The sequence below is a fragment of the Cyanistes caeruleus genome, chromosome 3, assembly GCF_971803275.1.
Source record: "Cyanistes caeruleus chromosome 3, bCyaCae1.hap1.1, whole genome shotgun sequence".
In the NCBI taxonomy this organism is placed as follows: Eukaryota; Metazoa; Chordata; class Aves; order Passeriformes; family Paridae; genus Cyanistes; species Cyanistes caeruleus.
In genome coordinates, this window is record NC_141703.1 from 37,616,003 (window position 1) to 37,640,125 (window position 24,123).

The following is a 24,123-nucleotide window of genomic DNA, read 5'->3' on the forward strand; positions in this document are numbered from 1 at the left end:
GATATTTAAAAGGTAAGATGGAAAGGCGTGGGCCTTTTACTTATTTTTAAGTGTGACTTTTTCCTTTTCCTCCACGGCTAACAAAGGCTGAGGGGCATTACATTCCACAGAGCGGTCATGCTCAATAACAAACAGACAGCATCCTACTACTCTCCTGTAGCAGTTGTGTTTAAAACTGAGGATTCTGGTCTACAAAATTTAAAGCCATGTTCTAGGAAAAAGGACTAAAGTACTATCATAAACATGTTAGCATAATCAATCAAATACTTGCTGCATAAAGCTGTCTTAACTGGAGTTCATTTGAAAACTTGTGTACACAGGGGACAAATATTTTCTTTCAAGTTTAGTTGAAAATGAATCTTCAGACAATAGCTGAAAGTATGAACAAGGGCACTTATTATCAAAATTAAAGTTACTTCCCCAAATACTTGCTACAATATGGCAACAAGCAGGTTACTTCAATGACAAACAGACAATTCAAAGGAACTACCAAATGCCCTGTGGTGTCCAGACACTACATCTGCAGAGGAGAGATGAAACAAGGGACAGTACTTTATTTACGAGAATATGAGAAGAAACACACAGAAAACTGATGCTGCTCCTGATTCCTCTTTAGAAACAATCAAGAACATGATCTCTCTTGGTTTTCAAAAATTTATTTAGCCTTTTAATTACTGACAGCTGCATCAACTTTATAGGAAGCTTAGAACTAAGCACACTTAGAGAAATGCTTCTATCTAAAGTCATATATATACATATAATTGAATGATCAGTGCAGTATTTAAATGCCTGATTTCCATCCTTATTCACCCAGATGTTCCATCTTTTGAATGGCAATATTATCCAGCCATGTCTACATAAAACAAGAGCTCCACACTTTCAACTCCAACTTCAGAAACTGTCTCTTGACACCTCTTCTTTGAAGGACATCCATGCAAGTTCTATCCCCTATCTGACTTGACTGCTCCACTTTGAACCTGTGCTGGTTTAAGATGGGCCAATTAATTTTCTTCACAGTAGCTGAGATGCGGCTGTGTTTTTGATTTGTGCTGCAAAGAGTATTGATAACTCGGAAATGTTTTAGCTGTTGCTGAGCAGTGCTTGCAGAGTCCAGACCTTTTCTGCATCTCATTCCACTCCACCAGTGAGAAGACTGGTGGTGCACAAGGAGTTGGGAATGGATACAGCCAGGACAGCTGACCCCAACTGACCACAGGGACATCCCACACCATATGACACCATACTCAGCACATAAAGCTGAGTAATGAGAAAGGGAGAAGGTTTGGAGTGATGGTGTTTGTCTTCCCAAATCATGGCTGCATATGATGGAGCCTGGCTTTCCTGGAAATGGCTGAGTACCTGCCAGCCCATGGGAAGTGGTGAATTAATTCCTTGTTTTGTTTTGCTTCTGTGCAATGCTTTTGTTTTACGTATGGAAATGTCGTTTTTTGCACTCTGTGAGTAGCTCTGTAGGTCTCATGACAGTCAATCAGTTTGGATTTCAATTTGAGTAATAAAACTCAAAAAAGTAGGAAAAAGAAGACAAACGTACTACATAAACAGGATGGAAACACTACAAAAATCTAGAGAAGTTTTGATCTTCAATACAGAAGAATCAATTTTCAGAGCAAAACCTGAATATACACCTTAACAACTCCATGGTTAAGACAGTCAAAGAGAGAGGTTCAACTCCTAATCCGTAGAACTCAAATCAGAGTTAATTATGCCAGGCCCAGAGCATGCAGCTCAACAATGCTATCTTGTCTTGAAATAAAAGCCAAAGAGTGAAAATCTCAACAAAATGTCTATACTGCCATTCTTCCACTAAAATTATTCCCATCAGCTTTAAAAAACGAAACAGGAGACAGAAGTAAACCAGGGGTTACTATGCTGGAACAAAGTATTGCATTTACAGACAGACAGCAAGAAAATCATGTGCCAAACAATATGACTGAAGCACAAAATCCGCTACATGATATTACCATCAGTTAACAATTAGAAGAGATATGCTGAAAAGATGTATGTGTACAAGGACATAAACATTAAAGCAAGGAGGGTAAGCATCATCAACCTTCTTGACCAGGCCTCCACCTAAACCATGAGTTCTTACAGAAAGTTTATCTACTATCAAGGAAATTAAAGGTTTTATTTTGTTTTTTCCTCTACCCTTAAAAGGTCTTCTTTTGTAACTATCTGAAGTGCTTTGGTAATTTTACATTACCATCAACAAACACCCTGGTCACTCCATCTTCCACTAAAACACAGCTGTATGTGACAGTTAAGCTCAGAAGCTAATTAACATCCATAGCTCAAAAGTTAAAAATAAAAAGTCATAAGCTCTCTAAATTAAAAGCTACACAATTAATCTCCAACATTGGATTATTTTTTCCCTTCTGTAATTGCCATCTTGAATGAAGGAGAAAAAAAATTCAGCTCTCAGGATCAGGAAATCTGAAATGTCAGGGAAGTCTGTGCTAATAAATATGTAAGTGTAATTATTCCAAGGGTTTCTTCCTTTACCTCTACAGACATTATTGACAGCAAAACACAAAACTTCTCTTGCTCATAGTGTGGAAGAGGCTACAGCATGCAGGACTGAACAGGGTAGGGATGCTGCACACTTCTGTGTGTACAGCTTCACACAGCACAGAGGTAAATCAAGAAATATTCCCTGGAAAGTACAGAAAGCAGCAATTCAATAAAGGAAGCAGTTTTTTTGTGGAAATCTAGTACTGTCTTACACCCTTCCCTTAACCTCTACATTCACTTGAACAGAGATGGGCTTACCATGGATTTGACAGGCCTGCAAAACCTCTGTGGAAAAAGGTCATAAAGGAAGCACAACATATGGGGACATCATGGAAAAATAGGACGCAGGAATGTACAAGGTTGTGCACATAAAGGCAGTGCATAATTCCAGAAGAAACCATTAGAAAACCCAACATGCAAATAAAAAAAAACTGCTCTGGTCTCTTACCTTGCTGTCAAAAAGATCAGTCCATTTTGTTGTTTCCCAGAATGTTTCTGTCAATGCTTCTGAGCAGCTCTCATGATCCTCATCTTTGCCTTCTGCATCACTGGAAGCAGCCCCTTCTTGGGCCTGCAGATGAAGAAGCTGGTCAGCCAGCGCACTTCCCTTTCGACAAAGTGCATCCACTAAAGTACTCTTCTGTTTTTCCATTTCACTAGGGAGAAAAAAATCCAGTATGAAAAATGTTTAGAATCTTCTGCAGATACCTCCTTAAGAACAGAAACAGTGCTAACTCAGTTTAAGCTAAAAAAGTTTATGGCTGTACACACAAGACTATTTACTGTAAATTGAACTACTCATACAAGATTACATAAAGACACTATGCATTAAAGACACTCAATCATTCTTGAAGTATTAAATGCCTTAGATGACTTAAGGTAAGGGCAACTCAGGATTCTAAAAGAAAGTCAGCACCTAGAAATACAGCTTTATAGTTCCTGGCATTATAAACAGAAAGTCGAATCCACCCCTAAGATAAGCAGATATAGTTCTGCTGACTTCAAAGGAATTGCATCCATTTAAAGCACCATTGAATTTGGTGTTCAATTTCAGATGTTATATTCAAAACACATGACCTAATGGATCACTTTACCAAGAAATGTTTAGAATTAAATTTATTATGTCAAGGCTTTGCTTTTATATCAGTAATTCTAGAATTACACACAAATCTGGATTCAGGATAGCTAGAACACACGGACTAGCTTTATAATTGAAATCTGATATTTTATAAATAATCAACAAAGATTCATCTCCCATTTTAAGGGCCTGATATTCAGATCTGCTGTTCTGTTACTAAAACAGCACCATGCTACACACAGCAAAACCCATCACTTAATTCTCCAGACTAAGGTGTCACATTCAAAATACTATCTTCCTAAGAATATATATACTGATAGAACAGAGGAACAATCTAAAACTAAAGAACAAGAGGTCTCAAAAATACTCTGAGGCATGATCATCACGCTTTTCACAAATGAAAGCTCTTGGAAGCAGTTACTTCTTAGGCTGATGTCAATTTTGTCTTAAAATATAAATGGGAAAGGTTGCAAAATATAAAGAAAAGTCAAGTAGCATTCAAAACAGATACTTCTACTAATACTTCAGTGGTCTCTCTGTGCTTAGATTAAGCTTGATACAACAACTTAATATCCCATTTTTCTGATACATTTAACTCCTGAAAGAACTCTTGTTTATTTTATTGAATTAAAAAAACCCCAAAAAATTCAAAAAAAAAACCAAACCAAAACAAACAAAAACCACAAAAAACCCCCCCCCAAAACAAAAAAAAAGTTTCTATGTCCCTGCATTTCTGGAGATATAATAAGAGAACACAACAACTGTGTAGTCTTATTTTAAATTGCTCATGCCACAAAAAAACCCCCACAAATTATCAAAAAAGTTGCAGTCATTCCATTTCTTACATGCAGAGACAAATTACACAGACTACAGAAATAGGATGCAGGAAAATTATTTACTGGGTAGGTACTTTTTTATAGTAGTTGCATCAGGCCTGGGATCAGTCTTCATGGCAAAATATACTGCTAATGCTGTTTGATCAATATGAGAGATTACTGTATTTGCAGCTTCAACAATTTCATCAAGTCTTTTCATTCGTTCCTAAAAGAAGAACATAAAGATGCTCAGCACCATGAAATCACAATACTTCATTGTTGATTCTACTAACATTAAGGTGACTGTAAAGCTATGCAGAAATAACATTTGGTAATTCAGCATGTTCTTTTCTCCACTTCATTCAAATTTTGCTTAAAACACCCCAGAAAGTCTTCAAGATTTCCTTCATACTTAGTCCATTTCACTGAAAACAAACTGTGAAATATGAGGTTGGACTATGCAAAATGCAGCGTTTACAGAAAGAAAATCACCTTTCAGTACAAATCAGTACTCTTATACAATGTAGCAGTTATTAAATTCAGAAATAAATATAAAATAAGAACCAGAATCATAAAGAAAAGAAAAATCAAGCTAGTGGCATATGCACAAAGGTGTTTGTCTTCAAGATAAAATAAACACATGCAAACTCTTCTGTTGACAGTTCCCATTTTTGAGGACAAGAATTGAAGCTGGATTTAGCTGTGACACTTTAGAGGGTTAATGTCCTCAGCTGTCTGAGTCATGCTGTTAGGAGAAACTCCCAGTCCAGAAGAGGAACAGAATAGGATGTGTGTTTGTCTTAGTAGCCACCATTCAGAATAAAACTGTTGTAGACTAAATAAGTAATTTATTATTTTGTAGGGTTAAGTAAATCACAGTCGACAGGCACCTGTCACTCCAATTGGAAATTTCTGCTTTTTAATACTGAGTACAGTCACTTCAAATTCAAATGTGCACAAAGAAAGACTTAGTTCATTAGGCTATATGAGCCTAATGTGTTGAGACAAATCAAGTTTAAGAAGTGTTAAATAAATAACCTTTTCAGAATCCAGCTGATGAAGTCTTGCAACATACAGAGGAAGATGATTAGGAAATGCTTCTTTCAACTCACTATACATGTCAGTGGTATCCAGCCTAGAAGAGAGGAGGATATAGCATGAAAGTACAGATTCTGAGTATTTTTGTGAACTTCAAACTTGTGCAATAATGACAGCAGACATACTTGGTCATCCACTGTATTTTTAGGTCTCTTAAAGCTTCAGCAAATTCTTCTTTTGCATCTTTTTCTTTTTCCTGTTCTTTTTCTTTCTCTTTGCTGCCATTTTTACTCTTTGATGGTGATGGTATCAGATGATAATGAACAGTAAGGACATCCTGGAGGTGGGAAAAGAGACACATACTCAGAGGGATACAGTACACTTTTTTTTGATGTCATATGAAAGCTAAATCATAGCCAGCACTTACTCTGAGTTTACACATACAGTGGGTAAGGGTTCTGAGAGTAAAGATATTAGACAGTAAAAATTCAGGAACTGCTTTAAGTTTTTATGCTAAGCAATGCAAGGATGTAAATATTAAAGCAGCACATTAGGTATAAGAATAGAAAACCTAAAATTTAGCCACTGTGACATTTTTGCATTCACATAATTTTACATAATATTAGTTAGGGAATAAGGAAGGTGCTTTTCTGTTTGTTTGTTGATAAAAAAGCAAGTAACTCGGTTAAAAGGATAACAGAAAAAAAAGATAGAGATCCTATCCTACAAATGTGGCAATAAATGAATAAAGATGGCAGAATTCTAAAAAATAGTACCACAGTAGGATAAACATGAAACATGTCACAGGATATGTTTGTTCCTCCCAAGATACTATTTCTTCCATATGTATATTGAATTAGCTGATGCATCCACAGTCAACTGATTTCCAGTTTGCTGTCACAGTTTCCAGTTTCACCTGTATCTCAGTTCTAATTAAGTAGACACAACAGTAAGATTTTTTTTAAACCTTAAATGGTAGCATAGAAATATCATTATAGTTTGAGTTCATGCTATGCTAATCAATAACCACCATGAGAAAACCAGTTACAGTTATTTAAAAGGAAAATCCTAACTCAGACCATGTTCTTGATGTCCATTTCCTGAAAATTTACATATAAGTTTGCAAATAAGGTAGCATTAGGTTCCATCCAGGCCTTCTGAAACATCAAACTGCTGGGTGAGGCCATTTGATCGTTTTGGTTTTAATGTTGCAATCTCTAAACAAGCCTCTCCCTAAACAGCGAGGGCATGTGTCCCATTACTTCACATACCAGATACCTCACAGCGAAGACCACATAAGATTAAATTGTCTAGATACCACTACTCTGTTGCAAAACATTAAGCTGCATGCTCAATTACTGTGGCAATTTAATTATTCTCACTAATTATTCCAGAATACATTTGTGGGAATACTTCCCATAAACAAGATCAGCATTGTGTTGCAAAATAAACACCTTGTATACAGGATGGAGTTAAAGTTATTTAAATAGTAAGTAAAATGGTGACAGAAACTGCAATAATGGACTTCAACACTACACTTCTGAAACATTCAAAAGCCATGCTGCAAAAAAATTTTATTTGAACTTTTAGCTCAAACAAACCAGCATCTTGCTGTGGGTTACTCAACAATACTGGTAAAAATTACTTCAATATTCCCTTAAAACAATTTTTACAGCTACTTAATATGTAATCACAGAATCACAATATGGACATTTAAATACTTTTTTTTGAAAACTAGTTTAGATAACTAATCTGCATTAAAGTTTAGCTTTCACAAGCTAAACTATCTGCATACATGCATTGCAAGTATGAAGTACTGACAACCAGTCAATACACCTCAAAGAACCTCTAACAAGACCTAGGCCAAAGCATGACAAAACAGGTCATGGAAATAAGTGCACACAGGAAGATACAGAGGTCAGGAACATGGTGTGGGGATGACTAAGGGAATTAGAATAGTAGAAAGCAACAATATAGTTCACTAAAGCAAACCAAATATTAAAAAGTCTAAGAACCTAGTTCAGCACAAAAACCTTAATTTACAGTATTTTCTAAAAGACATCTTCTACTGAGACTAGTATTTTCCTAAGAAAGAAACTTGGCTTTCTAAGAAATATTCATCCAATAGTTGAGGATTTCCTTTTTGAAAGTTCATTTTCATTTCACCTGCAGCATATTTTTGGAGTTATATATCTAGATGACCTCTGCATTCTCAAGCCTTGTCTATATGAGAAGGCTCTACAACTCTTGTTTAAGTGTCAAACCAAACATAATTGGATTAACAAAATCTCACTTATGTGATTGAACACTTGCATTTTGAGAGATTAACCCTATGTCGCCAAATCATCAACAGTAAAATGTCATCTCCCTGTTCTCTCACATAGGTACTTTTGGTCTCATGAGCCCTACAAGCTATGACCACAGAAAGGAAAACAATGACCTTCAGACCCAGGCACCCTCCTCTCAAAAGAGCTGACAGAGCAGACTTCTCCACAGACCTCAAACTTATTTCATGGAATAAATAAAGTTTGGGTTATTATCACATTGACCTAACTATTACAGGGCATTAAGATGAACTGAAGGCTTCTTTATTTATCTGCAAACACTAGGGTCCTTTATAACACTTGGCAACTCCCTAGGTACCAGAAGATCTCAGAATGGCACTGTCATTGCCATTACAGAAATATTCATCATTAGAGATTAAGGAGAAGAAAGGCAGCTCTTTCCAACCTGTTTTCTTATTCAAACTTCTCTCTGACAGGAACAGAATTCCAAGAGTAGTGTACTGGATTTCAATTTTACATATAACTTTAAGAAGATAGAGAGTTATAGACAGAGAGCAAGTGAGCATATTATCCACTGAAAATATTACTTTAAGGAAACTTTCAATTTTATCCACTAAAAAGAAATGCAGTATTGGGAAATTGTGAGGCATAGAGGATACGCACTGTACTCTGTGGCGTCACATAAGCTTCACTGGGTTTACTTTTACCTGAACTACAAACTACACACATAAACAAGCATAGTGGCATCAAAACACCCACCTCTTCAAAGACCTTAATTAACAGTGAACTTGGCTTCAAGATTTCAATTTAGATTTCTGTCTGGTGTTTTAACATCTAGTACTTTATATGTAAAACACATATAAAACGATTGTTATTTGTACTTCAAAGCATTCACAGCAAAACTAACCACAGGAAAAAAAGTTCCCTCCAGGAACAGATTCCAGGTCTCATTTTCCATTTAATAAGTATCTTCATATTAATGCCTACCTGCACATACAGGTGCATATACATATGAATATACATATGCAATTTGAATCTGCTTTAAGACACATACAATTTGTGCAGTGTTGCTTATTTTTATAGCAATTTATCTCATTTAATGGGAAATTCATTAAGCTTCTTGAAGTCACCAGGCACGCTTACACAAAATTGTATCAGACACATACCTCATCCTATTTTTGAATGCCTCATGATGAAACAGGGATAGTGTCTTAATGCTCAAAGGCAGTCACCCCTTTACACATGACTTCACAATGGTATTTATTAGTCTTCCATTAGTACTTATCAATATCTGAGTAATACATTTCTTAAATTGGAATTCCAATTTAAATTGGAAGAAAGGATAGCAGAATAGGGAAAAAGGTGTAGAAACTTTCCATCCCTTGGCTAATTGTTACACACTGCTGTTCAAAAGCTGAATTATGTAAACCAACAAAAAATTATTCTTACAGACCCAAAAAAGTCAATTGTATGTTTTTCATTCTAACTATGTTCTGGACAAAGCTTGGACACAAGGGAAAAAAGTTATCAGATTGTAACTGCATTAGAAATTAAAACAAATACACTATTTTGTGGAGAGAACCCCTTGACATTTTTGTACAGTTGTAAAATTATTAATTATCTTTGGAAAACTAGGCTGTTACTTCCTGGCATAAGCACAAACTGTTTTTATGCAAAACAGAGATGCAGTCAGGTGGATTGAAACCTGCTGAATATCTGGGCCCAGAAGGTGGTCAGTGACACGCAGTTGGAGGCCACTAACTGTGTGCCCCAGGGGTCAATTCTGGATTGAACCCTGTCTGATGTCTTCACTGATTACCTGGACAATGGGGCAGAAGGCACTCTCAGCACGTTTGCTAGTGGCACCAAACTGGGAGGAGTGGCCGATATGCCAGGGAGTCTGCTGCCATCCAGAGGGACCTCAAAAGGCTGCAGAAATGGGCTCAACAGGAGCCTCATGAAGTTCAACAAAGAGAAGTGCAAGATCTGGAAAAGACTAAATCCAGGCACGGTATATGCTGGGGGATATCCAGTAGGAAAGCAGCTTGGCATCCTGGTGGACATCAGGCTGAATATGAGCCAGCAGTGTGCCCTTGTGAGGAGTTACTAATCTTACAAGAAGGTCTAGACGCATCTTTGACAAATATGAAAAATCTACACATACTTTTTTGACTGACTGCATCACTGAAGAAATATATAAATAACTTTTCTGTGCTGGAAAACATCTTAACTGCATGTAAACTTAGGACAGGGCAGGGTAAATACAAAATTTTTTAAACTAGGAAGGCCTCTGAGTAGCATTCTCAGCAAAATGCATTAATTATTGGAGCTCTTACAGAGCAATGCTCTGAAATACACTATGTTTTATTTCACAGAATATGCCAAGTTGGAAGGGACTGAAGGATCATCAAGTCCAGCTTCCAGCTCTCACTGTCCCCAAGTCACACCATATGGCCAAGAGTATTGTCCAAATGCTTCTTGAACTCTGTCAGGCTGGTGCTGTGACCACTTCCTTGGAGAGCCTGTTCCAGTGCCCAGCCACCCTGTGGGTGAAGAATTTTCTGCTAATATTCAACCTAAACCTCCCCTGACACAACTTCAGGCCACTTCAGGTCCTATCACTGGTCACCAAAGAAATCAGTGCCTGTGGCTCCATTTTCCTTCATAAGGAAGTTGCAGACTGCAATGAGGTCTCTCCTCAGTCTCCTCCAGGCTGAACTCACCAAGTGATCTCAGCCGCTCCTCATACGGCTTCCCCTCAAAGCCCTTCACCATCTTTGTGCCCTCCTCTGGACACTGTCTAAAAGTTGAATGTCTTTCTGATATTGTGGCACCCAAAACTGCACACAATATTCCAGGTGAGGCCACCCCAGAGCAGAGCAGGACAATCCTACTGGAGCTGCTGTACCTGATGTCCCCTAGGACATGGGTGGCCCTCCTGGCTGCCAGGGCACTGCTGACTCATGTTCAGCTTGCCATTGACCAGGATCCCCAGGTCCCTTTCCATGGCACTGCTTTCCAGCATCTCATTCCCCAGTCTGTACTGAACATCCAGGGTTGGCCCATCCCAGGTGCAGAATCCAGCATTTTCCCTTGCTGAAATTCATATGGGTTGTGATTGTCCAGCCCCTGAGGCCTCCCTGTAGGGCCCCCCTGCACTCAAGGGAGAAACAGTTCCTCCCAGTTTTGCAGTGACTGGGAACTTGCTCAGTATCCTTCCAGTCCTGTGTCCAAGCCATTAATGAAGATGCTGAAGAGCTCTTTGATGGAGCTCCGCAGAAATCCAGTAGTTTATGTGCTGCTAGTATACTGGGTGAGTAACAGATGGAAGAAACAAGGATAGTTTTTATTTTGGCTTGGGTGGTTTTAGTGCTCAGATCTCAATACAAATGTCTGTTCAAAAACCAAAGGAAAAAAAAATAACCCACCAAAAAAAACCCCTCAAAACCACAACCTCTGGAATCTGCTTAGGTTTTGTTATTCAAATTGTATTATTATTATTAGAGTTTAAATCCCTTGTTAGATTCACTTAGTGAAGATCTTATACCCTATTTACCAGGAAGCCATGCATTCACACGGGATTTTAAATTATCTTTCTGAAACTGATCTGCATGATTATCAGGTATGAAAATAAAATTCAGCAACATACACTAAAATGCTTCTTGGAAAGCCTAATCTCATTCCCACATGGTTATTACACCACAACCAGAGTAAGTCAGCAGGTTCAGCTTCCAGCTTACTATTCGCAAAATAACGGAGTATGACAATAAACTACGTTACTCGTTTCTCAGGTCTTACTTCTAACAAGAATCCTGCATGTCACTCCAGAACAAAGTACCTTGAAATCAACAGAAAGTAAATACAACCTAATAAGAAAAAAACCAGCAACCTTATGTAGGTAGTCTAGTGAAGCATATTTTTGCATTTTTTTAAACAAACTGTTTCACACTGACTGCTGGCAAAATATTTTATTAACCTGATGTGAAAATACAAGAAAGCACAGTATTAAACACTGTTATACTGAAAGTCACCCCTTTCCAAACTATCTTATAAATGCTCTAAAATTCATTCTGTGAATATTACTACCTGCTATATGACTGTACATACTCTAGCTTCCTAGTGTAGATTTTTTATGACTGGAAAGAAGACAACTCTCAATTTAGTAGACTGGGAATACAGTTAAATATTCAATTATTCAATTCAAAGTGTTAGGTTCACATTTGAGTCTCAATCTGCAGACAGAATAGGCAGAAACATTTGCCACAAAAAGTCTTGACCACAAACACTGAACATTCCTGAGTATTTAATAACAAGAAAAATTGCAGACCACTAAGACCACATGCATTTTTACAGCACTTATTGCAGAAGTATACAGATGCTCACGTGCCTCTCAGCTACACATTACAGCAGTTGTTTTATCATTCTACCCGTAAACATACTTAAGATGCTGAAGTAAATAAATCAGGTCTAAGCAGGTAGATAAAGGAGACAAATTAAAAACCAAGACTGGTAGACAAATTCTTTAAGTCATATGCAAGAAGACTTCAGTATATCTTTTTCAAAAACTAGCATTCAGTACCTTTTTAAATTTTCCTTGTCGCTTTGCTGCAGACTGCCCCTGGGAGTTAGAATAACACACTGTAAGAAAACATGCACACACCACACAGGATGGAGACACCTTCTCTGTACAATTATAGTTATACTTCCAACCTACAGATCTCCAGCTTTAAGAGAGTCACATCTATGATCAAACATGCTCTTAAAGCACGCTCTTTCAGGTTTTTAAAATTAATAAAACAATGCATCACTGTATATACAATCCATTACTCTTACAATATAAGCAAGTGTTGTTAACCACTTAGCTTCAATTTAAAAATTACAGGAATTCAGTCTCAGAATTTTAGACTTTTGACTGTTTAGTGGCATTGTTCTATTTCATAATAAATATAGATAAATTAGATACATTTCCCCCTACCTTGCATCCATCCACTGACTTAAGAGACAACTTTGCTGCCTAGTACTCCTTTCTTGTCTCCTGGTACATATTGAGGCACTAAAGGCAGCAGAAAGTATCAGGTACTATTTCATGCCATCCTTTTTCCATAGAAATATGACCACAGCAGTAAAGCCTTAGGCTATGACATGAGAAATACCTCAGCAAGAATTTCTTTCTGAGCAAGGCATTAAGTATTCTGCCTCACATGAAATTTGACAGGCTGTATCTACCTATCTCCTGCTTCCTATCTCAGAAACCACAGTAGATATCCACTTAGTCTGTTTTTAATATAAAACATGCAAGATTGCAATCAAGAGTTCAAGGAAGTGCACAATTCTAGCTAGTTAAACTAAATTACACTAGTGTAATGGATTTATCATGGATTTCATAAAAGCACACTTGCAACCTCGCACAAATCACAAAGAAATATTTAGATATTTTAGAGCTTCTAGTTACTGGGTTTTTCCTCACTGATACACATATCCTCCTACTACATTCTCACCTGCAGTTATATGCAATCTGCCCTAAAAGTACAACCACTTCAGACTGAATTAACTAAATGTTTATGCTCAACAAGATCTAAAGGTATATGCCAACCTACTCACAGAAACTTATTTTCTATGAAGACATACTCTAGTTTTACACAGGTTGTTCAGCCACATCTAGTAATACAAGGACATAGATCAACTACCTCTGAGTACTAACAGTCACCAGGATTGACTAAAATTTAGTCTCAGGTTTTCCATCTGTTTAAAAACAGCTAAGGAAATCTTCTGAACACTAGAGCACCAGATACACAGAAAAGTGACAGTTACTATAATCACTGCTGCATTATAGAGTCATGCAAGTTAAAAAACGTTCTTCATGGGATGCTGTCTTATGAGCAAAAAAAGATCCTTCATCTTTTTTTTCCTAGCCTCACACACAGATCTTATGCCATTCTGTTGAAGCATACAATCATACTAGTGGTTGACAACATCAGTGTGTAACAGATAAGAAAATCTGTTTATGTATTTGAGTCAGCAAAATTCCTACTACTTGGTAATAGTAACACATATGTGTTTAGAAAGCACTTTTTTTTTGCTGAATATTGCATGCATGCAACAAAGTGTATTACAAAACCAACATGCACTTCACACTATGCACATATTTTTCATTCAAAAATTACATTAAGCTAGGGTTTTACATAAGGTCAATTTTAAAGGCTCCACACCAACAAAAAAGCAGTTGCTTCTAGAAATAAAAGACTTCAGAGCAACAGAATTAAAATTCAAAATATAGAAAATGAAATTGTATTCGAAATTAGAAGATGAAAATAATAACAGAACTACTTAGAAGTTATGCTGACTTCATAACGAAACGACTGCTTCTAAAATGTATTATGTTAACAAACCTAATGCTCTTTAAAGTATTAATCCCATACAATACAGCACCTCCTGGCATGCCACTTGCTCACTAGAAAAAATTTCAGAAAAATCCCCGTCATCCATTCCATATACTCACAGCTTTCTTTCCAAGTTCTGTTTTAGACAGAGTAAGACTTCCTGCAAGATAACATCCGGGTCCTGCTCCTTTAGGTATTCTGTTCAAAAAAAGTAAGTTCAGTGTTAAAAACAGGTTGAGTAAGATTTCATGGAAAACTACAACAAAGAAGCCAAACAGGGAAAGAGCAACATGAGTACTAACCAAGCTTGGACAGGCAGACTTTATATTAAAGTATCATTTTAGTGAGATGCAGAGGCAGCTGCCTAGATGCAGGTGAGAAAAACAGCACTTCGTAACTTACTTGTCATCAGGCAGAGATGTAACAAAGAATGGCTGACTGTGTTTTGGTGGTAATGTCAAACTGTTGGATTTCTTCTTCCCCAAGAGAGCAAGGCTATGGTTTTCATAAATATCTAAGCTCAAGGTACTAGACAACCTATGAGAAACAATAAATGGCAGGTCTTTGATGCGATCCAGCTCACTGTTCTGCTCGTGACGAATTTGTAACCGAATAGTGTAATCTCCTTTTTCCAGTTTCACAGAATACTGAAAGAAAGAAAGAAGTTCTCATAAATGTGATGATTAAATATTTCACCATTCATAAAAAAACCTCCATACTCCAGAGACTGTCATATTCTTAATCCATAGTCTATACAGTCATATATTAATACGGTTCTAGCTATTTAAACTATACTAGATTGCATGGTTTTGGAATCTCCTGAAAACAAGAGTGCTTTCAAGACATGATAGCAGCCAAAACACATTTTGTACTGACTGAAAAAAATTAAGATTTCAGACCACAAAACAGATTGACATAATTTGTTCCTATTTTAGTACTGTTTTAACTGTTAAAATAATAATAATCAGAACTGTTAAATTTTCATTTGAAAACCTCTGCAGGTTTGCCTTGATACACTTTCAATTTACTATGTTGGGGTGCTTTGCAGTTTAGATCACAGAACATCTGCTGCTGTCTCAAGCACTGTACCAATATTCACACCAAGGAACCCAGTAATCCTGTGAGATGCAGTTTAAAGAGCTGACAGACTCTTTGTCCTGAGCTTGTTACTGAGGAATATGCAGATAACATCATCTCCATTACTTAAGAAAAACTCAAAAAAAAAACAAACAAAAAAACCCAACAAAACTAAGAATCCCTCTCCAGCCAAACTACACAAGGAAAAAATCTCCAGACTCTCAAATTTTTAGTTTTGAAAACATTTCAGTTTTATCAACCAACAGAGCAAGATGTGGCTGTTTTGAGCAGTAGAGTATGCTAAGCCTTCTTTCTGATACTGCTGCAGTAATACAGAAGGCAAGTAGAAAAGAACAATAACTCAGAACTACCCTGCTCCCAGAATCTCCTTCTCCTGAGCTAGAGTCATGCTTCCTTGTTGGTATTTCTTCCCACATGAAATAATTTTGAACTGCTTTAGAATTGTCATATGATGCACAACACCAAAGATTTACAGTATGATAGTCCACCAGGCCTAAGTAACAAAGCACTGCGGTGATGTCTGGATTTTAGAGCATCTTAAAAATGCAGAAGCTTACACAATGCAATTTCTGAAAATAATTTATAAACTTTTAAGCATGTCTCTTGAAACTATCTTTTGTACACTTCCAGAATGATCAACCTATCAAAATTAACTCTACGTTGCTGATGTCCAACTGTGATTTTAGATTGGTAAAAAATAGTTTCAAAACAAAAAAATATGTAAAATGTGTCTTTTATGGCTTTTTTTCTTTTTAAATTTTTTAAAATTTCTCTCTACTTCCCCCATTATTCAGACACACAGTCTGTTGCAGCAGAAAGAGTCCCATAGAGTATCTACAAGCATTGGGCAAAAAACTCCCTTTCAAAGATGGCAACAGGAAGCAAATGAAGCTGAAGCATGAAAAAGGCTGTTTGAAGATATCAAAAGCACACAGGACAGCATTCATGAATGCAGAAGCCTCTACTCTATCAGCACACCAGTCAGACTACAGGAAAAATAATGGATCCTTTCCACCTTGCACAGAGAAGTTTAAGGCATTGTCCTTGTAGGAAAAAAAAACCAAAGAACAACATGATTTTGAATTAATTTCTTGAAAAGCACCAGGTAAGGTCACAAGAAATCAGAAGTTAACAGCTTTTCCTCTTTCTCCTTCCTCAGGAGAGAAAAAAAACAAACAAACATGTTCTATTTCATGGACACATATCTATCTTTTTTTGATACAAATACATCACCATTGAACCTTGTATGTCTTCTTGTGAATATATAAAAACATTAAAACTATACATCAGAAAATGTGAAGCGCTAACAGGAGGCCTGGGAGGTGCAAAGGAATAAACACTTTTTTTCTTTCACAGTTTGCAGCAAACAGAAGGTAAAATAAATACATTACTCTGTACCTGGTGTGGATAGGCATCTCCTGAACCCATCTGTCTTTTGTTCTGGTCAAAAATAATCCAGAGTTGACTATCAAATTCAGATTCGTACAACAATTCACAAAGAAGTGGACAGCTTGGAGTTACTTCTCCACTCTTAGGCTATTAAAATAAAGGTAAAGGTATTTAATCTACTATAGAATAAAACAATCCTTACATGCATATTCAAAAAGATAGCTGAACTGTAGCCGGTTTCAAACAACAAAAGCTTTTAAAGTGGACCAAATCAGAATTTGACTGCTGATAGTCTAGAGTGGGACTCTAGACTTCCTTTCTGAGAGAAATCTAGTTAAAATTAAGAGCTGGTTTTAAAAAACATGCTCTATTTATTAATAACTTCAAAAAAAAAACCAACCAACTAGCATAACCCTTACCTGATGGAAGTTATAGGTCAAAATCATCTCATACAGTTGACGATTATTTGGTAAAATATCTCTGGAGCCCAAAGGTTTTATTTTCGCACTCACTGGTCTGCAGTTAAACAACAAAAGGTTCTCTTGAGAAATACGTATCCTCTATCAAAATTTGTCTTGCTTAAGTAGAAACATGTTCTGAGGTACAAATGAATTCAGTACATGCCATAACATCTCATATATTGTAACTATCCAAGCAGCATAAATTCCTCAGTTAAAATTAATGTCAGTCCAAAAACAAGGTTTAATGACACTACAGACACTGCCAAAAAAAAAGGAGAAGCCAATGTAGTAAACATGTCTCAATTCTTGAAATTAAAGGCCATTAAAAGTTTAAATAAAAAAAAAATCAAGTTGCATTTCTAATATCCATGCTAAAATCAACACTTGCATTTGTAACTGTAAGAAGCCTTACAGAAATCTCAGTAGTAACACAGAAGAACGTACACTACAGAGTATATATGTTAACTGAGATACAGTTGGGAAAAGCAGCGAAAGTTCAGGGCAGCCAAACATTTTAGACCTCAAACATCAAAGAATAAAAACAAAATAATAAATGATATAGAAAAAATCAAAGCTTCAGAATTAAAGAATAGCAGAATCAGGGTGGTCTGGCATCATTTAAGTTTACATTTCATTCATTAAAGCAGATAACCTTTAACTACATAATCAGAATTTGTCTCTAAGGTTCTGCCAGGTCTTTCATTGCCAAGGACACAGACTAGTCACCCAGTTAGATCTGGGTACTGGGTCAGCCCACAAGTCCATTTAACCCAGGTTTCCTAGTCTGGCAGACACTGGATAGACTGCTGACAGAAGCCTTAAGAACTGAGTAATACCACAAGACACGATATGCCTCCCCTAACATTCACCCGGCCTCCAAGCATTTGAAACGAGACAGAATGAAAAGCCATTCATTCATTTTCCCTGTGTTATGACTCATTAGTTCACTCAAGAGATCCTACTCCTGCCTTAATTTAAATACATAAATATTTCTCTATAGCTTACTTAACTGCAGTTCATTTATGGTCAGATGAGTGCCTTACAAGGAGTAGAGAACACTTCCATTTTTCCAACCAAGAATGAGGTAAAGCTGTGTTGAGGGACTGCTTTATTTCCTCATTTAGGGCACACCAAATGGATTATTTCTGAATCTAACATTAGGTAATATGTTCATTAAACCCCTGGCAACCTCAATTTCAGTTACAAGTACCCAAAAGCTCCAGACAGAGCCCCAACTCCCCACTGACAGGCCCAAATAATGGAAAACTTTGGATTACTGACTACTGTGAAATTGTCCCACATCTCAAAAGTACCACTTAAACCACATGGGATTTCTTTATCCTTCTGAAGTGACCAACTTTAATCACAGATGCACCTTTTTGAAATTTTCCAGCAGAGGTCTTTCTCCAAATCAGCATGTGTCTAACTAACAAGGTAAACACAGCTTTCCCCCAAAAAATCTGCACCAGATTTTACAAAAACACTTTTAGTCAAGCAAGAGAGAGAGGACAGTCCTCCCAGGCCAAAATTTGGCAGAATCCCAAGCAGCTGTTTAGGAAAAAAAACCAAACCAAACCAAAACAAACAAGACAACAAACAGTAGCACATAATAACTCAAATAACTCTACAAATTTTTTCTTTAGATATTAAACTACCTCTTATCTGTAAGTGTCTGGAAGCAATGGAATATTTTTGCAAAGTTTTCATCTTTCAAATTAGCTTAAAGAAAAGTAATTTGTCTTGAAAAAGTCACCACAAAGAAGAGAATGCTGACAAAATTTATGCATCCAAAGCTACTTTGAATTTGACAGGAATATTTTTGTAATCCTGAATTTCACTGCTAATGTATTACTGTTTTAACTCTACATATGAGGAGTTGTCCCAGTCTCCCAAAACAGTTCCCCAGACACTCTACCTGAGCGTTTGAACCCAGCTTTTCAGATTTATACATGGAGCAATATCTTCGTATTTCAACAGGGACTGAACATCAAACCGTACGATGCCTTCTGAAGCGTGCTAGAAGAGGAGTATAGAACAATTATGCTTCTGTGCACTTACAACATTAGATGGGGACTACCTGTTATGACCCTCAAAATACAACATAAGCTGTAATTATTTATACTTCAAGTATAATTTGTCATTTGTGTAATTTGGAAAGTGTCACAAGTGCATCTCTATTTTACAAAAGCAGGTAACACTGGGACTTGCAAAACTTATACAAATAAAACTTAAGCTCCAGTTGTGGATTTTTTTCCCTTCCTAATTTAAATACTTTGTACAGAACTGGTAAGTCATACTTCAGGCAGGACTGAATTTGTGCATTTAGGGTGATTTACTTTCAATATGTAATTCAATATATACAATATAGAACATTAAAACAAGTATTTTATGGTGCTTCCTAGGATTATTATTACAGAATAGATTAACTCTGCAAAAGAGAAACAATACTGCATACATAGACTTGGTGATGGGCAAAATAATTTGAAAAGTTTATTTCTAGCAGTATCCCATGACAAAGACACTACTATATGAGCACTATTGAAAATTATTTTATGAAAGTTACTGATGCTCAAAAAGGAAGGGCAAGACTATTTGTATTCTTCTATTTTTCATTGTCCATTATTCATTTGGTATAATCCTGCTGGACTGGGGGCAGCTTCTGCGCACACCATCACGAACAGCTCTTTTTCTGTTCTACCATTCAAAACTTGGTACCCTAACACACTGCACCCACTATTTCTTCCTCGGTTTATTTAACTCTTAGAGCCTGAATACATCCAAATTCACCCATGGGACAGCTAGAATTTGCTGTGGCCTTTAGCTGAAAAAAAAAGGCAAGAGCCAAGACAGATCAGCATGGCGCTGCTTCATGTAGGTACCAGCTTTCAAAGAGCTCTCTCCTGAGGGAAGCAGGATCAAGCCAAGCCAGGTTGCATAGGACAGCAAAGAACACAGGACCAAGACAAAGTACAGTAGTTATCTCACTAACATTTTTAAGCAACTTTTTCAATCCTTTAGTATCAAGGACCATTAGGAATCATGACACTGCCCTACCCACTGTACCTTCAACTGCTCTAAATGATGAATCTCAAGCCAACCATGACATCTCAACAGAACACTGAATAGAAAATAAATTTTAACTAAATTTTACTCTCAATATAGTATTGAGAATGCTGTTTATTTTACTATTTACTACTATTTAGCAATGGTAGTCTAGATATTCAAGTTGAAGAACTGTGGTCCCAGCAAAGTTTATTTACATAAAACACTTGGTACTGTAAGCGTATTTTCAGCCATTTAGTATGTTTTTTCTACTGGTGTTAGAGTTTAGGTTGCTTGTTTGCAGGATTTTTCCCTTCCTTTTTTCACTACTGGTTAATAATGAAAAGGCATAGAAGAAAAATCATAAATAATGGTAACTGGGATTTCTCTGGGACTGAACTCCTATTTAACAATTTTTAAGGGAGAGCATTAAAGTCCAACATACAAAAACACTTCTACTGTTTCTAAATACAGACAAGAAGGAAGAAAAGCTGGGGTTTTTTTCTGAAATCCTGTGGATTTCACAATAATTCAACATAAGCATTCTGGAAAACTTACCATGTTTAGCTGAGGAGCACCACAAAGTACACCATGGAAAGAAATTGTGTAATTAATGCTAACATCACTAAGGCTTGCCCACCACCGAGCAACACAAAATTCAATGGTTTTTCCAGCCTGGATAACAAAAGCACAAAGTTAGAGTCCAGGTACCATCTTCCTCTTCTATTGACCCCAGCCTCCCTAAACCCAAGCCAAAAAAAAAAAAAAATTAGAATACAACTCAAAAAAGACTTCTTATGCCCAGTTTACTCCAGTTGTACAGATTGGTACAGTATTGAGTAAGACATTATACTTGGTTCAAAAAACACAAGACAATTCCAACAAAACAGCGTGACTGACAAAGGCTTCAAAACAAAGAATGCCAGGGTATACCCTACACAGAAAGGTAATATTTTTAAATGTTCTGTCTTACATTCTTATCCCTCAAGCTAGGCAGGCAGGTTGGCTCATAGATGAGTTAAATCTAGTTATATCTAAATTTAGTGTGTCCCTTAAAAAACATGTATTAGGAAAAGAGATCTCACTCTCTGACTAAGTAAGATGACACAAAACTTGAGAGGTTTGGGTTAGCTTTGCTTTTGTCTGTTTGGTGAGTTTTCTGGGTTTTTTTTTTTTGTTTCAGTTTTTAACTCACATGATGAAATTCATAATGTGTCAATGGGACCAACATAGCTTATGGTCCCCCACTGAATCCCACAGAAATTATAACTACTCTTTGGCATTAGAGCTATACAACTAAACTAAGCAAAATGGGACAAACTTGAGAAGGAGGCTCTGTTATCCACACCCCTGAACTGTTAGTTCATTCCCTGACTGTTTTGGACTCCTGAGCTAGCATTCTCCAAGCAAAGACTCCTGTACCTAGGATGTATGAATGTGAGCCAGTCAGTTACTCGTGGCTTCAAAATGAAGGTGTCCGAGTACTGCATTAACCACTAAAGGCAAAATATACTGAACTATTCACCAAGTCATAGCCTCTATTTGAAAGGGAAACAAACTGCTTTGTATAAACAAGTACAAACAAATTCAAGAGATTAATGTGTATTACATCATAAAATAGCTCAGAAATATTAGCAAGCTCTTAAAGATCTTTTCAAAACTGAAAATCAAATGTGTTGACTACTGTAACAAGCACACAATGTTTTGGGTTTCAGGCTTTTCTCAGGAAAACAAAATCCCAAATAAGTTAGGTTATTAAACTGTTATATGCTATAACAGTACATAACTATACATATACAATATATTACTGTATATTATATGTTATACATTACTTTATTTAGCCCACCCTAAGCTAACTTACTAAGACAGGAAATGCTTCAGTAATTGAGCCTTTTTCTGGTAAGGATGAAAATTTGTAGAACTCATGACTCCTGTATGCTTTTTGTTTCACGAGCTGAACAGCATGAAGCACAAACTTGGCAGTCACATCAGCTGAACACGAACACACTGTCACTTCTAGATCAAAAAAAAAGAAAATTTAGTCTGAAGACACAACAATTTTAGAAGAAAAGCAGAGATTCACCAGACAAACAGTACTTTCACAAGTAATTTGTAATTTAAGAAGTTATGCAGTACCCCAAGTTGCTCCACATGTATGGATGCTTATTTATCAATTTCAAAAGCCCTTTCAGGTAAAAGGAAAACCAGCTAAATTCAGAGGATGGTTAAAGAGAAATAGGTCTCAATTAAATGGTCAAAGTTAATCAGATAGTACATATGTATCATCTGTATAGGACAGACTCCTGAATTCCAAATTAAGAGTCTTATCACTAACTTCAGTCTAAATGAAAATTTTTGAAAGGGCTATCGTTTAGTAATCTCACAAAGAAAGACAAGGGAAAAAACCCTTTTTTTCCCTTCTTGCGAAATTATGAGTTTTTTACCCATTGCGAAAAATCACATATTCTTCAGTTACGACTTCTTCCAATACTACATCTATACCCCCTAAAAACTAGGTAAGCCTCAGACACTGATACTTTTACCTAAACATGGGGCATTCCTCCAGGTATATGCAACCACTTCAGATTGTTATTGGCTGGTTTCTTTAAGATTTAGAATCAAGATCCCACTATACCAATAACTGTGAAATAACTCAAAATCACTCATCTAAGAGATTAAAAATCAAACAATTATTTATATATTCATGGGCCAAAACCTTCAGTATTTATTCAGGCAGAACTCAAAATTATTTAAAACTATCTTTGTCAAGTCTGGCAGATGCAACCTTTAATTTAGTTAATGTGTTTAGTTTATAATGTGTTTATTAAACTAAATAAAGTTTAGTTATTTTCCTCACCAGCCCACGTAGCTCCCTGTGGAACATCAATGAAGTGCCTTCGGATCTGACCAGGTTTAAAATGAACATCTGTGTATGTTAGGTCATAGCTTGATGATTCATCTACTCTGTATGTCAAAAGGAAAACACAAACAGTACTCAAACAAGCTGTGAAGCCAATTTTTAAAGCATTTTAAAATGCAAAAATACTCTAAAAATGTGTACAATAAGGATATTTAATCTTTAACACCAATTATCTTAATTCTACTTATACAGAATCTGACAGCACAACATATCCAAAAGATTTAAAACATCAGCTTCACCACACTGCGTAAACACCTTCCCCACCTCCCTGAAATTATATTGCTTAAACAGAAACATCACAAAATCCTCATTTTCAGTGGATCTGCTTTTCCTGACTGAGTGAATTGCCACTGAAGTGAGCTAAGGTATGGAAGTAGCAATATTTCCTTGAATGAGTTAGAGAACATTTACTTTGTCTTTACCCCTCAGGGCATATTATCCAGCAAACAAGTTTAATAAAATACTCTCCTTCCTTATCAACATCACTTAAGTCTTACGTTTAAACCAAGGATGGGCGCAATACCAATTCTAAACTCATTGTATTGAAGTCATGATCAAAGCTTATCCCAATGTATACAGTGGCCAAATAATGCCCTCTGACTCTATGTTCTAGGTCACCAGGCAGAAATGAAAAACCAAACTCCAGTTGACCTACACATATGAGCAGTACATTGATTGATACTTTGGTCAACAAGCCAGAAGGCATCTGTATGCTGATGGACCAGGAAGCTGCTTCCACTGTGGCTAAGCCCACCAGGACACACTGCTGTCACGACTAAAACTATAAAAAACGTCACAGCTGCGTAAGTCTGCTGTAAGAATCTTTTCAGGTGTTTGTAGAAAGTTCAGGAACTCTCAGAGTTCTGAATCTACTCACCTTGTTGGTATAACAACAGTGATTGGAACTCTGAACAGAGGGCCTGCATTAGGCATTGCTGTATCATATCCACACACCTAACAAAACAAAATAGAACAACTCAAAATCTTAGGTCAAAATCCAACTGTAGAAGACAACATTCAACTTAAATTAATTGCAGAGTATTTTGAATCTTCGTAGTTGTCACTGGGTTTGACCACTGTCACCCTAG

At 36.6% G+C, this 24,123-nt stretch overlaps 1 protein-coding gene across 8 annotated transcripts in view; it reads right to left on the reverse strand.

Annotated features, from left to right (window-relative positions):
* Positions 1-24,123, reverse strand: part of TPP2 (tripeptidyl peptidase 2) — a 50,909-nt gene that overhangs the window by 4,925 nt on the left and 21,861 nt on the right. For 2 of the 8 annotated variants that reach the window (XR_015284426.1, XM_086880748.1), the window contains exons 15-28: positions 23,913-23,989; positions 22,973-23,079; positions 21,977-22,131; positions 20,674-20,790; positions 18,989-19,089; positions 17,032-17,128; positions 16,622-16,759; positions 14,528-14,772; positions 14,245-14,323; positions 12,325-12,363; positions 5,646-5,797; positions 5,461-5,557; positions 4,518-4,648; positions 2,978-3,185 (exon numbers count right to left, since the gene is read on the reverse strand). Coding sequence is in view for 2 of the 8 variants with exons in the window: in XM_086880748.1 (XP_086736874.1) it covers positions 2,978-3,185; positions 4,518-4,648; positions 5,461-5,557; positions 5,646-5,797; positions 12,325-12,363; positions 14,245-14,323; positions 14,528-14,772; positions 16,622-16,759; positions 17,032-17,128; positions 18,989-19,089; positions 20,674-20,790; positions 21,977-22,131; positions 22,973-23,079; positions 23,913-23,989 (1,743 nt within the window). In the remaining 6 variants the exon portion in view is untranslated. Of the gene's footprint in view, positions 1-2,977; positions 3,186-4,506; positions 4,649-5,460; positions 5,558-5,645; positions 5,798-12,324; positions 12,364-14,244; positions 14,324-14,527; positions 14,773-16,621; positions 16,760-17,031; positions 17,129-18,988; positions 19,090-20,673; positions 20,791-21,976; positions 22,132-22,972; positions 23,080-23,912; positions 23,990-24,123 lie in introns of all 8 variants that reach the window. The other 6 variants (XR_015284428.1, XR_015284429.1, XR_015284427.1 and 3 more) reach the window with 3 other exon arrangements.